The sequence below is a fragment of the Apodemus sylvaticus genome, chromosome 2 (genome assembly GCF_947179515.1).
Source record: "Apodemus sylvaticus chromosome 2, mApoSyl1.1, whole genome shotgun sequence".
In the NCBI taxonomy this organism is placed as follows: domain Eukaryota; kingdom Metazoa; phylum Chordata; class Mammalia; order Rodentia; family Muridae; genus Apodemus; species Apodemus sylvaticus.
The window spans coordinates 139,948,114-139,966,130 of NC_067473.1; the positions used below are offsets into that span (position 1 = coordinate 139,948,114).

The following is an 18,017-nucleotide window of genomic DNA, read 5'->3' on the forward strand; positions in this document are numbered from 1 at the left end:
ATCCAGAGTCAGCCATGCTCAGGGTCAGAACCCAGGGGAAACCTGGCCTATTGTATGTAAGCGTGCTTGAGAAAGGCTCTCTGTCCGTGCTGGTGTCCTCCCTTATCTGATTGTCAAGGAGCTCGCTTACACTGGCCTACAGATTAGCTGGCAGGATGTCTGTGTGCCTGATGCCAAGGGAACTAGAGTAGCAGAGACGGTTTTCCCAAGTGCACTCAGAGGCTTCTCTCCAGCTTTTCTGTCAGCCTGTTAATAGGGATGGATTTCCAGGCACAGTTCACATACTGTATTATCCAGTGGGTAAGTCAGGGCCCCTTCTATAGTAGGTGTCAGGAATCCCGTGCTAGATGAAGCAGAGTGGCATTGGTTCATTTTGTCATAGAAAGCAAGAGCCTGGCTTCAGGTATAGCTGAAAATGGGGGCCCAGGCAGTGGCATCAGGGCCCAGTCTTATGTCTCCTAGTTTGGTTCTGTGTCTACTGAACTTTTGTGATTTTATGACCCATGGTGTGGTAAGAAGAGGACAGTAGCCCTAAACTCATTCCTTCAGGTTCAAGATAAGTAGAAAAAACTGTCTTTTGCCATAATCCTAAGAAGATGCCTCCTGGGTTTGTTTTTTTGTTTGTTTGTTTGTTTGTTTGGGGATTGTTTTAGGGTTTTTTTGGCTCATTTGGTCACCTGACAATCCTTGAACAATCATTATATCCAGAAGAATATAATGTTGTGATTGGCCAGATGAAGCTGCTTCCAGACCTCAGGAACTGGTTCCTGGAAAGGGGTGGATGCCCATGGGAAGGTCAGAAAGAAGTACAGGACAAAGAGCTCATCCTGGCAAACCTGACTTTTGTCTCTTAAGAAAAAGTTCATCTTACTTGTGAATGCAGCAGCAAAGAAAGTTGAGAAGTGTCCACTTCTCACTCAGCTCTACCTCTGTAGGGTCTGGAATGGAGCCAGCTTAGATAAAGAGCTTTAACCGTGCTGTTCACAGAGTTCACAGAGAGCGGTGACTTCTGTATTTGACTGACTCATATAAGAATGTTAGAAATGGTTCATTTCGAAAAACCACCATTTCAGTAGGTATTAATTTTGTTTTTGCCGTACACAAGTGCTGCTTGATTGCTGGTGCACATGAAATTATCTGACTACCGTGTAATTTGTATTATGCCTGAAAAGCAAAGTAATGGAATGACTTGCAGTCACAGGACAGTTCTGAGAGAGCTTGGCGGGCACTTGGTGCTAAGGCTCCTCTCAGGTTCTCATGCACAGTTGAGCATGGCCTCCGCCATCTGACTCTTCCCACCACCATCTGTTCTCAGGTCTGCAATAAAATCATCTTCCTGATGAGCTTTGTGGGCAACTGTGGGACCTTCACCAGAGGCTACCGAGCCATGGTTCTGGATGTTGAGTTCCTCTATCATTTGCTGTATCTACTGATCTGTGCCATGGGCCTCTTCGTACATGAGTTCTTCTATAGTTTGCTGGTGAGTACCAGTGGTTCACCTGTTTCTCATGTGGAGAACTGTGTCACCTCTTATCACAGACCCCACCTTCTAATCGGCTACTGTGCCTGGTCCTATCATATCAAGCTCCAACTGCATCTGGTCTTGGGAGGATCTGAGAGGAACATGACATAGGAAATGGAAGCTCGTGGGAATCTGGCAGTACATGATCCCATTGTGTCCTGTGGCGGGGGACATCTGTAGTTTCCACTCATGGAAGAGATGTCTCTGTGGTTCAGATGTTTCCTATATATGGAAGTGTCCATTTCTCTCACTTGGGAAGCACTTGCCAAGAGGGATGTATTTGGCACTATCATCTACAGTCCTCTGGTATCTATTTCTCAAGGCAAACATGTAAGGATCAAAGTAGGAGCAACTTGCAAAGCCTCAAGACCCAGGGCAGGGAGCTTGCTAGGTAAAAGTGACTTTGTTCCCATGGAGCCAAGTTGCTAAGGCCTTGGTGAGCTGGTTCTGTTCTTTCTCGGGAGCAGATTAAGTTACCAACCAAATAATGACTTTCTGTGCCAAAGTCAAAAGAAACCTAGATCTATAATGTTGGAGATAAGAAATTTCAGTGCAACTACATAACATGGCAAGAAGCTTAAATGTTTATCCTGAAATCATAAGAAATATAAAAATATGAAGATCAAAAAATACCCAGGGCCTCAAAATAAGAGAGGGGGAGGGAAAGGGAAGGGGAAGAAAGGAAGGAAAGGAATAACCAGGATTTAGAAAGTCCTTTAAGGACAGGGGATTGTGGAAAGTCCTTTAAGGAAAAGCTATCTATGGTTTCTAAGGTGCTTGCTTTTGTCTGTGCCTCAGTTTCCTTATTTACAAGTTGGAAAGGATGTTTTCCTTACAGGAATACTGTAAGGATCATATGTAAGTGTTCATGACAGCATCTTAAACAAGCATAGCCACACGACAGTTCCCTTGTTGTATCTTTGTCATCCTTTAGTCTTGCTGACACACACACACACACACACACACACACACACGCACACACACACACACACACACAAAGAATTCACCAGGATTAGCTCATTCCATTAGTGGTAGATGTTGGCGGGCTAAGCAGAATGAATTATTTTCTCTAGTTTCAGAATCTGGCTGGCTGCACTTTGAACTTTTAGGCAAAGGGGTGGAAGGATGTCCTTGGGAGTGCCATTACGTGGCCTATTTGGTCATTCCGCATCAGAACTCTTTAGAGCCCCGTGTCTATTCTAGACCCTTTCTGTATCGTGCATGAACGTCCCTGGACAGAGGTCTAGCATGAGAGTCCAGGAGGCGTACATCCACCGGTCCAGCACACTCCTGTCCTCCCTGGGGAGAGTGGCAGAGGTCAGGGATTGTGTCTTTTGTCCCTGCCTCTGGGGGGAGGGTTGTCTCTCCAAGAGATGGGCTCATGCTCTTTGACCTGTGCCCTCTGCCCCTGCTGGAGCGAGGCTCTGCTTGCTGCTCTCCCTCCTGTGGAGCGTGTATCTTTTCTTCTTCATTTTCATTCTCTGTTTCTTTGGTTTTTGTTTTGTTTTTTGAGTCATTTTTGGAGCCAGCCAGGGCCCTTCCTAAATACAGGGGACAGTGTGAGGTGAGGCCTACACTCCTTACCTCAGGGCCTCGACGTCAACAAGACAGTAGCAGCTAACTCTTTGCGGTTGCAAGCTTCTCCGTTTGAGGGAGATGACTCCTCAGGTCACAGCTGAGGTCTGTGAGGCACGGTGCAGTTAAGTAGCTTGCGCCCAGAATCACACAGTCACTTGATCTTCCAAACCCAAATGTCATTCATTCCTCCTAATCCTGGGCAGGCCCCTGCCTCTGTGAAAGCAGCATCCCAGGCTGCAGTTCACACCTGGGCTTTCAGAAGCCTCGTCTGTCATGGAAACACTGTGCCATCAATCTAGACCAGGGTGAAAGCCACACCTGTGGACGTCCAGGAGTTTTTATGAGCCTCGGCTTGCCTGGGGGATCCTTTTCTTGTCCAAAGAAGTACTGAATGTGTCTGACGAGAACTCAGAACACAATAATCCCACAAAGAAAGCAAGGCCCCCATGTTCAAAACAAACCTGAGTTTTTAGTGAGTGAGTGAGTGAGTGAGTATGTGTGTGTGTGTGTGTGTGTGTGAGAGAGAGAGAGAGAGAGAGAGAGAGAGAGAGAGAGAGAGAGAGACTTCCTTCAGAGAAATCTAGAGTCCCCTGGGTGGTCAGAGCTCCCTTGGCTTTAGCTGTCTAGGAGGAAGGAACAGTAATCCCTTGGCCTAAAGTGCCACGGCCCCCAGGAAGCAGCTGGACTGGCCTCAAGCCTGCATTCCAGTTGTATTCTTAAGAAAATATTAACATCAGAGATGAAAATGTACAAAGTTCCTAAACAGCAGCTGACAGAATGAGGGCTCCAGATGGTCACTGAATGTGGAGACAGGTTCATCCCTGAGTGCCAAACCAAGGCCAGCTCAGTAAAACGCCCATGCTTTCGGAGTTTAACCTGCCGCTTCAGAACAGGTTAAAAAGCACACTAATTCCTGGTCTGGTGGCCACGGGGACACAGTGGATATAAATTGCTAGTAGTAGCATATATAAATTGATACAGCATGATTGAGGCAGTACTTTTCTATTATAACAGGGATTACAGATTTCTGTTTCTGGAAATTAGTCAGAAAGTCATAAGTAGACAAATGTGTATACAAGCATATACAGAGATATGCATCACGGAAGCAATTCTGATAAGACCATTGAAAACATCTTGACTAGTCACAAACATGATACTGGCTATGTTAAGTGTATGTGTTTCTATATAACACCAGGAGGTCATTTTGACATGAAGTGTTACTGAATGTTGTCTGGGAGTGGCTCTAAGTCAGTATTACAGTATTTATTAATAACATCTATACATTACAGTTTTAAAAGGAATATAGATGTCTATAGATGATAGAATGGAACTATTAGACTTATTCCTTTGTATTCTATCTTTCCAAGGTTTTTTTTTTTTTTTTTTTTTGGATTTTGGTTTTTTTTAAGACAGGGTTTCTCTGTATAGCCCTGGCTGTCCTGGAGCTCACTCTGTAGACCAGGCTGGCCTCGAACTCAGAAATCCGCCTGCCTCTGCCTCCCAGAGTGCTGGGCCAAGGTATTTTTTACTTAGTATATGTATATAATGTATTTTATTGTTTAAATTTTGGAATTATTTTTTAAAAACCATAAGAGAGTCTTTCCTGGTTTGATCTGTTGATTCTGTGCCTCCTGCCCACAGAAGACAAGTACCCTTTGTTCGCTGTGTGGTATGCTCTTAGTACTTCAGACTGAGTTGCTAGAAAATATTTAACCAACATTAAAGCAACACGCCCTTTTACTCTTTTGTGGATTAAATGCCACATCCTTGCTTCCTTTTAAGGAGCCTACTTTGCCCAGTACCCTCTCAAAAACTAGTTCCAGGATACAGATTGGCATTAGGCAGGGGAGAAAAGCTAATTGGCCAGAAAATGGCCTCAGATATAAAATTCTAAACGGGAAGACATTGAGAGATCAGCTCTGTCCACTCATTTTACAGACGAGGAGATGGAGGTCCTCAGAGGCTCAGTCAGCAGGTTGCTGTAATTCAGAAGTGGAGTGGAGAGCCCACCTGCTTTCCCCACGACCATCTTCACTGTGCGCAGTTAGCCAGAGCCACAGTGAAGACCAAGCCTTTCGGAGCTGCCTAGACATGGAGACAGAGGCAACATTAATTAAAACAAACGAACACTAGCCTTTAGGCAGGTCTGGCAGCGTGTGTCTGTAACACTAGATGATTAATACACCGAAGCTAAGCCAGGAGGGTTAAAAATTTGCTGCCAGTGTGGGCAACAGAGAAAGACCTCCATCTTAAAAAAAAAAAATAATCAAAATCTCTAAGTCCAAGAGTCACCCCAAAGCTTTCCCCTCATTGCTCCCCGGCCAAACGGTTGCCTGTACTTCATGGAAATCTATTACATGTCTTCCTCCAATGCCCACGTGGACCCTCAAGGATCCTGCCTTTGTCATGAAGCTCACTTCCTGCAGAGAGCATGTCCCTTGGTTAAGGGTTAGGCCCGGCCCGACCTATGAACCCAGTGTGACCTTCGGGGGTCATTCCTATACTAGGGGAGGAGGTTAAGGGGTAAGGCTTCCTGGTATGTCTCCACTATGGTCATCCGTCAGCCGTATTCTGTGGCTTTGCGCCAGTGTCTTCACCAGGAAGTTGGTGATTACCAGTTATTGTACTTGCACAGTATATAAGTATGCCTGTGTGCTGCTAGACACTGTACATATATGATTATTCTTCATATTAACTCTCTGTCTTGGGGTCTGCATATGTGGAAACTGAGGCTAGGGGGCTAGGAATAGAACGAAGCCCAAGATCCCATTGGCTATCAGTAACTGAGCTGAGACCTCAGCAGTCCAGAGATCTTGCAGCTTGCACTAGCTAAGTGGTTCTCAACCTTTTTAATGCTGAGACCCTTTAGTGCAGGTTGTGGTGATCTCTCCAGCCATAAAATCATTTTTGTTGCTATTTCATAACCGAAATTTTACTACTCTGGTGAATCATAATGTAAATATTATTGGAGAGAGAAGTTTGATAAAGGGTCATGAGAACCCTTTGAGAACGATTACAACTAGGTTGTAACATGCCTGCCTTCACCACTAGATACTGGCCTTCTGGAGGCAGACAGAAGCCAGAGTACCTGGCCCTTTGGAGAAGCTCAGAAATTAGATGCTAAATGGATGGGTTCCAAGACCCTCAGTACTTTCTTCCGCCTTTCTCTCTGAAACTCCTATTTCTATTTCTGGAACCTCTAACCTGCTTTGTGTGCGGTTTGAAGTTGGTACTGATGCCACCCCCTCTTCTGTGTTTATTTTTCCTCCTTTTTACCATACTGGTTCTCACTGTGAAGACAGGCAACATGTTACGTGTTAAAATTATAGAATGATTCTGAATTTCCAGGATAGTAAATGATGCTGATATAAACCAAAGCCTTTAACAACTCTTCTGTTGTCTTGTTTTTTGAAGCTTTTTGATTTAGTGTACAGAGAGGAGACTTTGCTTAATGTCATTAAAAGTGTCACCCGCAATGGACGGTCCATCATCTTGACAGCGGTCCTGGCTCTGATCCTGGTTTACCTGTTCTCAATTGTGGGCTATCTGTTCTTCAAGGATGACTTTATCTTGGAAGTGGATAGGTTGCCCAATGAAACAGCTGTTCCAGGTGTGTTTGGGATCTTTTTCAATGTTCATGATTATAACCAGACTAGAGTAAAGACATGACCTTAGCAGGCGAGTATGTCTCTATACCACAGGTCACTCTTGTGTTATTCAAAAGGGTAATTCTGAGTACTGTGTTGTGAGAGCCAGTAACTAACCCATGCACTTAAATTCATTCATTAAAACCACATGTGCTCACACACTCTGATCCCACCTCTCAGGAGGCTGAGACTGGTGTGGAGGCCAGCCTAGGCCACACAGAGCAAGGTTCTGTCTCAAAAATACTCAGAAAAAGACTAACTTACTAATGCCATGTTTTCAACCAGCACAACTTTTTCACAAAGCATTTTGACATGTAAAGTGAAAAAAGCATCCCCTTGACTTAGTGAACCTACTTCTGGTGACTTATAGGGGAAACCTGCTGAGTTTGTGTAAAAGCAGACATGTCTAGGGAAATGTTCATTGCAATGTGAAGTTGGGAGCCATCCAAATATAACAGGGCACTGCACTGGACTGTGGCCCACATCTGTGGGGTGGGGTACCCCACACATAGGGTGCATCCTTATAACCCTTTATGGGCAAACACTGATAACATGAGAAAATACAGAATAGCAATAGTAAGATCATACTTTAAATTAAAATATTTACATAACTATATTGTTTTGTATTTGGAGTTTTGTGAGGCAGGGCATCATATAGCTCAGGCTGAAACTCACCATGTAGCCAAAGAAGACTCTGAGCTCCTCCTCTTCCTGTCTCTACCACCACAGTACTCAGATATTCACATATATATTACACTTGACTATCTGTATATTTAATGTAGAAAGACAAACACACACACATACACACACACACTGTTTGCAGTGGCTGTCCTTATTTTTAAAAAAAATGTATGAATTTTACAGTGAGCTTTTGTATATAACAAAACTGGAAGTGATTTCCTATTGGCAAATGATAAACAATGACCAACTGTTTTCGACATTTTAAGATGATGCCAAAGCATTCTTTCTCAGAATAGCTGTCAGTACTTAGTGAAAAGCACCTGGTTAAAGATAGTCAGACTCCCTGAATCCTGGGGACACACTAGACCGTCAATGACACGCCAAGCTTGGCTGCCTTCTCTGGCAACTATGCATCTTTATGTAAAACATCATTCAGTCTTCAGTTGACACCAAGTGGCACTCAGTGGCACCTACCTCTGGGTTCTAAACTGAGCCAGCCTGGGCCTTCGGATTCCATTCATGCCCAAGTCGCTTCATGCACAGACATGATCCTGATGGAATCTGTACACCCAGTAGTATTTCTCTTGGAGTTTGAGCTGTTTGTCTTTAAAGTCAGAGAAGTGCTATTTAAGTGTGATACTGTTAGTAAGCCTATAGAACTTGACATTTCTGGCTTTTTTCCCATCCAGCTCACCAAATAAAAGTGTAAATTGCATCTGTGCTTTGAATTACTATGCAGTATTGGAGGGTGTTATTTATGTTAAGGGTTGTTTAATCAGCCGTGAACTGGGGACTTCAAACATTTTAACCGTATGCTGCCAGATTGTTCATCACAAAACTCCTTCTCTACCCCAGAAACTGGCGAGAGTTTGGCCAACGATTTCCTGTACTCCGATGTGTGCAGGGTAGAGACAGGAGAGAACTGCACCTCTCCTACACCCAAAGAAGGTAGGACCACATAGCCACCATCCCCAAGTGACTATCAGACATCTTCAGTGACGTATGTGAGGCAGGGGGTTTTGGAAGCAGATTAAAGAAGAAATACTGCTTAGGAGTGAAGCTAGCAAGGAGAGGGAAAAGTTATCTGGGAGGGAGGGGCATGAACAGAAAAGGAAGCCGCACGTGATGAAACCGCTGCTGGCTTGAGGCAGCCAATATCTGAGTGCCCACTGTGAACAGTGAGACAGCATGGAAGGATGGGGTGGTGGGGTAAGTGAGAGATCACATTACCGAATGCTGCTTCAGGAAGGGTGCCATTTAGAAGATAGGCAGCCTGCAGAGTATTGTAGTAAAGGTGCCGCAACCAAAATGGAGGACTCTCAGGCAAAGGACGGGGAGGAAGGCATTCTAAAGGCTCAGTGGTCAAAGTCCTTCAGAGAGATAACAGGCATGTGCAAGGAGAGTAGCGAGAGGTGATTCCAGAAAAGAACAGGTCTCCGTGAATCTGTGTCAGGCTAAGCTGGTGAAACATTAAAGAACCTCAGAAGCTACAGCACCTGAACGATGTGGAGAGCACCTCAGTGGAGAGCCACAGAAGAAATACATCCAAACAAAAGGATAAGAGAGAGGGATCTGGGCTTTAGCAACCCAGTGAAAAAGTAGCAAAACAGGCTGCAAAGTGGGATAAGCAGCCTCTAATGTGAAGCCAAAGACCTGTTAGGGTCCAGCCATGCTTCGGTCCTCTGAGCATGCCCAGTTGGGTACCTGGCAGAAATATCACCTGAGAAGCAAGATGCCTTGTTCTCAGCTTAGGCCAAAGACTATTCTGTTTGCAGGTAGGACTAGAGTGTAACACAGTCAAGCAATAGGAGATATTTGAAGCTCCATAGAAGAAAGACAGTACTGACATAGGTTGAGAAGTTTGCAGGGTTTAGACGTGGGAACAGCCCCGTTCGACTCCCAACAGCACATATCTGAGTCCTAATTTCTGAATGTTATTTCATGGGCTGCCAGCTAGAGAGATGGCATTTGGGAAGCATCACTGGGGAATCACAGTGTCTCTTTCCCCCCTCCTGTCTTAACCGTGTTATTACTTGCCCTGTTCACAGAGCTGCTCCCTGCAGAAGAAACAGAACAGGATAAGGAACACACGTGTGAGACACTGCTCATGTGCATTGTCACCGTTCTGAGTCACGGGCTGCGGAGTGGGGGTGGAGTAGGAGACGTGCTCAGGAAGCCATCCAAAGAGGTAAACGGATCCCAAGGGAAAGAGGGGGGACAGAGGTTTGTGGGGGCAGGCAACAGGGGCGCTCTGTGGTGATGCTGAGTGTAAACTGTGAGTGTGGAACAAGAGCTGGGAGTGTGACAAGCCATTGTGCAGAAGCCAGTCAGAGCACCTCCCCACAAGAGCCCACTAAGGCATGTTGAGGCCCCAGGACAACTCCTTAGACAGAGGTTTGTTTAATATTAGGTCTGGACAACCCAACATACTGACAGAATCTTCCTGGCTGTGTTTCCCCCAGCACTTGAAGAATTCACAGTATAGACCCGGGAAAGTAAAAGGAGACTTAGTTGGGAGTTTTAGAGTTTGGTGCTCAGTGTAACTCCTGCCCAAGTGGACAGCTGTCCAGCTGGAGCTGGGCTCTGACCTCTGAAGGGCAAAGGGCAGTGAAGGCCCTGCCTGAGTGCACTATCTCTCATTTCCAGGAGCCTCTGTTTGCTGCAAGGGTGATCTATGACCTCCTCTTCTTCTTCATGGTCATCATCATCGTCCTGAACCTGATTTTTGGGGTCATCATCGACACCTTTGCTGACCTGAGGAGTGAGAAGCAGAAGAAGGAGGAGATCTTAAAAACCACGTGCTTCATCTGTGGTGAGTGTCTGTCCCACGCGGGCAAGCAGGCCACTGGCCAGCATGTCTGAGCACATGGACACGCGGCAACGGAGTGGGTACATAACAGACTCTGGGCTGGGACATTCACGTTGTTCTGTCCCACCCCTGCCCTCTCTTGGCAAATAGCAGACTTCTATTTGGCCTCTTTTTCTGCTGGAAAGTATCTGGAAAGCCTGTAAACTCTGTGCAGTTTGTTATTCGTTTGCCTTTCGGGAATTAAGTTCTGAAGAGTAGAAATGTGGCCACACATGTAAGACAAACGTATCTCTCGTCTTCCTGTGTCTGGTCATCCTGAAAATCCCCTGGTCCAGTCCTAAGTCACCTAGGAAGGAGAGCTATAGCCTGAGAATGTCTTCACTGGCAGGATCTGGCAACAATGGAGAAATTCCCTTAGAGCTGGGAACGGCGGCACCCATCTGTAATAACACTTGGGAAGCCAAGGCAGGATGATTGCTGGGAGGTCAGTGCCAGCTTGACTAGGGCTACCTAGTAAACCCCTGTCGCACAGAAAAGAGAAAGAGGAGGGCTGGAGAGGTGGCAGGGAGGTTTAGCACATGCACTGCTCTTACACTTAACCCAACTTCAGCTCCCAGCGCCCACATCACAGGCTCACGTCACCCTGGAACTCAGACCGCTGGCCTCCATAGGCCCCTGACCTCACATACACAAACATGCAAGCAACACTAATGGACTCAACAGATTGTACTTATGTGCGTATGCATGAGTTTGAGGGGGCAGACAGATGGTATATTTGTATTTTAATCCTAGTAGCACTCAGGAGCCAGAGGCAGATAGATCTCTATGACTTTGAGGCCAGCTTGGACTACATAGCCAGTTCCAGGACAGCCTAGGGTACATAGTGAGACCCTAGCTCAAGAAATAAATAAATAATTGTATTTATTTATTATTTTATTTTATTTTTTAAAAGAAAGAAAAATGTCTCTTACAACCAGGTAAAAGTTACAAACTTGGGCTTGGTGCATCAGCCCCTGCTGCTGGACCAGCCTCAGCTGCTGACTGGCCATGCACCTGTGCTCAGTTGTTGACATTCACCCAGCCATCTTCCCCATCTGTAACGTGGGTGGTGTCCCTGTGCACTTCTCCATATCACTATGAGAGTTAGTAGTGAGGACTTGGATAAGCTCCTGACATACCCACCCCCAACCCCCAACCCCAACCCCGGTACACTACAGACTAAATAGGAACTGCTGCAGGAAACAAGTTCTCACACCTGTAATTCCAGCACTCTGGAAGAGGCTGGGCCGGGAGGATTATGGGTTTGAGGCCAGCCTTTGCTATATGAGACCCTGTCTCAAAGAAACAAAATAAAAATAGTTTTGTGGGGGTACCAAAAACGTCACTAAAAGTATAACTATAGGAAAATATATGTAAATGCAAACTAATCGTGTGGAAATCTGGAAGCTGAGTAATCACATCAAGATTATTCAGAATATGGTTACTAAATTTATGAATTCCTTCCCGATGTGGATACTAAAAAGGGGAACGCTTTCTTTTAAACATCTAAATTCTTTAATTTTTAGCCTCTTAAAGACCTAGTTTTTAAGCTTTTTATTTTGCTATAATTTTAGTAACAGAAAAGTCATAAAACTAGTACAAAGAGTTTCTCCCGGCTCCTCTAAGATTCCCTAAATTTTAATTTTAATACTGGCTTTCCTTTCCTTTACTTATATACACACACGCACATGCACACCCACACACATAGTTTTTCTGAAGAGATTCGGGGTCAGTGGCCGACATGATGCCTTTTGATCTTCAGCATTTCAGTCTGTATTTGCTGTTGGCAAAGAACATTCTCTTACGAGATTGCAGTATAGTTACTGGGAAATAAAAGACAAAGCTATCTGTCTATCTAGTTTAAAAACCTGACCCTTTGTTCTGCTAGCACCCTTAGAAAGTCCCAGGCCATGTGACATCCCGCATTCAACTCCATTTAACTCCACAGGCATTTTTTAAAGATTTGTTTATTTGTGTATATGAGTGCTCTATCCACATGTTTGTCTGTACACCAGAGAGGGCATCAGATCCCATTATAGATGGTTGTGAGCCACCATGTGCTTGCTGGGAATTCTACTCAACTACTTCTGGAGAAACAGCTGGTGTTCTTAACCACTGAGCCATCTCTCCAGCCCCTCCACAGACATTTCTGAAGAAAGGGAGTCCTTTGATTCAGTTTCTCTGAAGCTCCCTTGTAGTAGAGCTGAGCTTGTGCATCTTTTATATGAACATTGACGACACATTTTCTCACCTTCTCAGTATGCCACACCAGGAACACATTAAGCCAGAGCTTAATGTATATAGTATACTCACTTTGATCTCTTGGATCAGAACATATTTGGAATGTTTCTCCCAATAAAGTCGCTGTATGGCAGGATGCTTGGGAACATTGTAAGTAACCTCAGTATTCCTCACTTTGGACTTTCAGCCCCAGCCTTACTATCCCTTGATGACTCTTTTCCGTATTTATTTATTCAGTTCATTAAGTTTTGAATAGCATCCTACCTTAACTTTGAGGTAGCTTAGGTTGGCCTTGAACTTGTGGTCCTCCTGCCTCACCCTCCCAACTATGGTGATGGGCCATTGTATCCGGCTCTATTTTGATGCTCATTTTCCCCTGGGTTTGGCCAATGAGAACCCTTCAGGTTGGCTTGTGTGTTCTGTCATGTCTTTTTTTTTTTTTTTTTTTTTGTATTCTATATTTTTCTGGCAGCTTAAGAATTTCCAGTCTCAAATTTTTGCCTTCTCTGACCTAGCCATACCATCAGCCATCTCTTCAGTTGTTCACAATGAAGTAGGCCTTTAATAGCCAACGTCTAAGTGTTCGTTCCTGTTGATGGCCACTGTTCCAGGCTTAAGCTGTGGATCTGTGGGCTGGTGTCTGTGCATGCCTTTGCGCGTGTATAGAAAGACATGGAAACAGATCCACACACACCTACATCTATCTGTGCCTCTAGCTTCATATAGCTAACAAAAAGATGGCGACCTCTGATTCTACTTCAGCACTAGAGTGACTATGTCATTCTCCGTACTCTGTATATTTGCTCCCTCCTTTTAATGTGAGGGATCCAAATCCTACTAATGGTCTGAAATACATTTCTTTACTCAACTCTAATTTCGTAATGGCTAGCCCAGGCCACTACAAAATATAGTTACCGACCAACATCTGAAATGGTCTTAAAGTTCTTTTCGTCATTTACCTGGGACAACGGAGCTTAAATTCACTGATCTCCTCCAGTGTGAGCCTAGCCTCATGTTCTTCCCCTCAAAGCTGGAAGGCAGGCTGCCCATGAGACAGCCAAAGCGCCTGGCCTTCAGGAGGAAGCCACAGGGTTTGCAGACCCTAGGATCTGCACATAGTATTGCCTATCTGTAAATCCAGCACTTGAGAGTTTGAAGCAGAAGTACCATGAGTTCAAAGTTACCCCCTGGCTACATAGTGAGTTTAAGGCCAACCTGGGCTACATGAGACCCTCTTTCAAAACATAAACATAAAATAAACCCTGGTGAGCCAGACTTGTCTGTGTCCTCCTACCATGATGAAAGTGGGTTTTGAGGCCAAAAGGCGCCAACTCCTCCTGCAGACAAATCAAGACAACGAGCTCTATTGACTTTGCTGGTCCATGGCGGCTCAGTGGGGATCTGGGATGTTCTGTCTCTCATTTAGGCTTGGAAAGGGACAAGTTCGACAATAAGACCGTCACCTTTGAAGAGCACATCAAGGAAGAACACAACATGTGGCACTATCTCTGCTTCATCGTGCTGGTGAAAGTGAAGGACTCCACAGAGTACACCGGGCCCGAGAGTTACGTGGCAGAGATGATCAGGGTGAGTGAGAAGGTGCCTGACGCCGGGCAGCCGTGGCAGCCTCGTCTTTCTTCCTGGTTCAAAGTATGATTCTGGCTCCTATAGAGGAGCCACATACCAAAAACCTATTAACCGAGTCCTTGGTGCTCTGGGCACCTGTGCTCCCTGTGGTTCAACCAGAGCCAGCTCCATCGGCTGTGCTCAAGGAGGAGACCCTGAGACTTGGGGAATGTGGACCCAGGGCTGTCTAACAACTGCCTCATCTTACCTCTAACCACCTCCCAGCTTCGGATCTGTCTCAGTCTGCCTCTTCTTGGTATTCCGCGTTGTTTGTCTCCAGTTTGACTAAGATTGGCCCTTTACTCACCTGATGACCAGTACATGCAGTTTTCAGCGTGACTTGGTTATTTGGCCTCAACCTTCTGGGAGGGGCTCTGCTGATTGTGTGGAAGGGAACATGAGGGAGTCTAAGCTCCAGATTCATCTTCCTACTGATGGGAAGTGTACGTATTTCTGTGTCCCCGCACGGCAGAGAGGTAGCTGCTGTAGGTTTTTGAAATTACTCTTCTCTCATAGGCTTTGAGGAGTCACAAGACATGCGCTGTGAGAGTCCCCGGCCTTTAAGGACAGCTGTCCTTTGTGACATGTGCTTTCCAAATCTGTTAGAATATGGAGGAGGGGGTAGAAAAGCAAAGAGGTGTGGACTGTCACAGCAGGGGACCCATTGTGAGGCACCCACCCAGGAGAGGGCCATTGGTTCTTGGAAAGGCTCCAGGCGATTTGATGTCCTCCTCCCAGTTGCCAAGGCCCAGAGCACTCCGACTGACTGATGGACTGACACGGATGAGTTTCCCTGACCAAGCTCTGCTGTGGTTTGTATGTGTGAGAAACTTTCGGGAGTATAAACATGTTCCTATCAGGTCTGTCCCAGTAAGCAGCAGCGCCCACGCTAGCAGTGGGCAGGCTCTGAACAGTACTGCGTGCAGTGCCACAGTCATGTGGTAATACTTCCTGCACCCCCAAGTCCTACAAGCTACAAGGCTTCCTGAGGGGGGAACTACCCTATGTATCTTGGCATCCTTGGGGTTTGTCTTAGTTACTCGGATCATGGCTGTGACCACAAGAGGCAGCTGCAGGGAGGCGTGAAGGCAGGACTGAGAGGCATCTGGTGGTCACACCGCCCACAGGAATGAATGCTACTTCTCTGCTGCTGTCTCATTTGTCTTCAGTCTAGGACCCCAGCCCACGGAACAGTGCCACCCACATTTAGGATGGGTATTCCCACCTCAACAAACCTAGCCTAGACCCTCCCTCCCCGAGTTATGTCTCCTAAGTGATCTTAGAGCCTGTCAAGGTGACCGTCAGTATTAACTACCACAGGTTACATGTTTCCCAAATGTGAATGCACTTAGAACTCTTCGGGGGTATAAGTGTAATCCTGACTCCACCCTCCCAGGATTTAACCACTCCCACCAGGCTCCCTGGGGTGCCAACCATACAAGTTTGTGAATCACCCTTTGAGTAGTAAGAATCTAACAGAAGAAGCAAAATATATTGATTTAATCAGTTTACCATCCAAGGGCCGGGGCAAGGCTCAGTGGGCAGAATGCTTGCTTGTCTGAGTTCCTGAGCCCAGGTTCAGATCCCCAGTGCCTGTGGAAAAGCCAAAACTAGTGTCACAAGTCTGTAAGTCCACACAGGCAGATCCCCGAAGCTCACTAGCCAGCCAGTCTAGGTAACCAAGCGAGGCTTCCAGAAGTAGGGCCTAGTTGGAGGAAGTAGGTCATCGGGAATGTAGACTGCTGGCAAGATGGCTGAGTGGGGAAAGTCACGTGCCGCCAAGCCTGATGACATGAGGTTAATTCCTCAGACCAACATGATGGAAAGAAAACTGATTCATATGCCATGTGTACACACGAGATCACTAATTAGATATAACAAATGTATAAGAAGTAATAAAATAAATGTAATAGGTAAATAGCTCATTTACAGATAGTACTTATTACTTATGTTTACAAAATAAACATAACAGTTAAAATCAATAAACATCATAAGTAAATGAACATTTTAAAGTAGGATATATTACCGTTACCTGTGACTCCAGTACCAGGGGATTTAATGTCCACTTCTGGCCTCTACAGGCACGAGTCGCGTGCTCATACGGACATGCAGGCAAAACATTCATACACATAGAAAGGAAGAAAACACTAATTTTGAAGGGTGGAGAGCAATACAAGGTGCTTGATGTCAACCTCTGGCCTGTGCACACACACATGGGTGAGTCACACACACACACGTGCACACACAGAGACCAGCATCACGACTGGTTATGTGACTGCTCGGGAAAACTACTGCCAATCCTTTCTGTCCGGACCTCTTGCCTCGTCTGAGGCTCTTCCATAGCTAGCATTCTCTTTGGTCACTGTAACTAAAGGGAAAAGAAGAGCAGAACACGCTTCTGGAAAGGATCTGGAGGAAGCGTAAGGGGGAGGAGCCAGCGAGGAGCAGGAAAGAAAAGGACAGGCCAGCAAGAGCAAGTGTCCTGTGAGAGCAGAGGGGAGGGGAGAGAAGCCTGGGGGGGGGGGCAGCAAGCAAAGGACAGGCCAGCAAGAGCAAGGGTTGTGTGGTTCCTTCATCTCTTACTGTAACAAATGCCTGACACAAACAACCGAAGAAGGAGGAAAGGGTTATTTTTGGCTCAATTTTAGACACTTTGGTCCCTGGTTCGCGGTTGTCTTGTGTCTGAGTTTTGGTGAAGCACAGCACCATGGGAGAAGGGTATGGAGAGCAATCACTCACTTCTTGGAGGCCAGAGACCAGAAAGAGATATCATCCTTTAAAGGCAGATTCTGGGCCAGGCTCCATGTATACAGGCCCGAGTATAGAAGCACACATATTGGGGCAACACAGAGAGAGACAAAGAAGCGGGGTGAGGAGAGGGAAAAGAAAAACAGACAAAACATACAGTAAAATTCCCAGTGACCTACTTCCTCCAAGCTGGCCTTACTTCTGAAAGTTTCTATAACCTTCAAATAATGTCATCAAAACTACTAACTGATCTTTGGATTAATCCGTTGATTAAGGCAACACTCATCGTACAGTCACCTCTCAGTGATTTGATATTGCAGTTGAGGGCCAAGCCTTTACCACGGGAGTCTTTGGTGACGCTTCATGAATACTGTAACAGGACAGAGGCAGATAAAAGTAAGGCTGGGGTCAGTGCCTGAGCACACTCAGCTTTAGAAGGTGTTAGGGGGCTTCAGAAATCGTTTCTGAAGCACTTTGATGGGAGACAGCTGGCAGGGTGCTGGTGAGACCTGGTCGGATGTGAGCAGACTCCTGTATGGGGTGGGTAAGCAGAGAGAGTCAGAGCCAGTTCCTACGGGGAAGACACTCTAATAAACATCAGTTCTCTGATCCTGTTCCTCCCGGGGCTGACACTGGTTATAAGCCCATGTTGTGTCAGCCACAAACCAAGCCATACGTATGTGTGGTGACCTGGACTTTTCTCCTCTCGAAAGTGTCTGGCTGTGTCTTATCTTTAAATCTTTCCAGGGCTGATTGTGAAGCTCTGTTAATCACCTTACATTATGCTCACAGAAAAGTCTGGTGCCCTTTGGAGCTTCTGTCTCAGTCATGGAGACTCACTGAAGTCTTGTGAGCAGTCACTTGACTGGGATTAAGAGCAGTGTGAACCCGTGCCTGCCACACAGCCTGATCAGAGTCCTCTGCATTCACTGCTCTGAGAACCTGGGCATTCATTCTGCTTCCTGTCTGTACCATGTTTGATTGGATAATATGTCTTGTCAGAAAGCAGGAAAATCTAGGGCATCAAAGGGTTCCTAACTCTGAATGTCAGCACTGCTAGAGAGCGAGATGTTTTGCGCTAGAAAAGAGGCACAGAGGAGTATTAGAGCCACTGGCTAAAAGGCAG

At 45.8% G+C, this 18,017-nt stretch overlaps 1 protein-coding gene across 9 annotated transcripts in view; it reads left to right on the top strand.

Annotated features, from left to right (window-relative positions):
- The window catches only part of Itpr1 (inositol 1,4,5-trisphosphate receptor type 1), a 331,083-nt gene that overhangs the window by 290,446 nt on the left and 22,620 nt on the right, over positions 1 to 18,017 (top strand). For all 9 annotated transcript variants that reach the window (XM_052174461.1, XM_052174469.1, XM_052174462.1 and 6 more), the window contains 6 exons: positions 1,316 to 1,480; positions 6,515 to 6,710; positions 8,284 to 8,376; positions 9,477 to 9,616; positions 10,075 to 10,240; positions 13,944 to 14,104. In XM_052174461.1, coding sequence (XP_052030421.1) covers positions 1,316 to 1,480; positions 6,515 to 6,710; positions 8,284 to 8,376; positions 9,477 to 9,616; positions 10,075 to 10,240; positions 13,944 to 14,104 — 921 coding nt within the window. The remainder of the gene's footprint in view (positions 1 to 1,315; positions 1,481 to 6,514; positions 6,711 to 8,283; positions 8,377 to 9,476; positions 9,617 to 10,074; positions 10,241 to 13,943; positions 14,105 to 18,017) is intronic.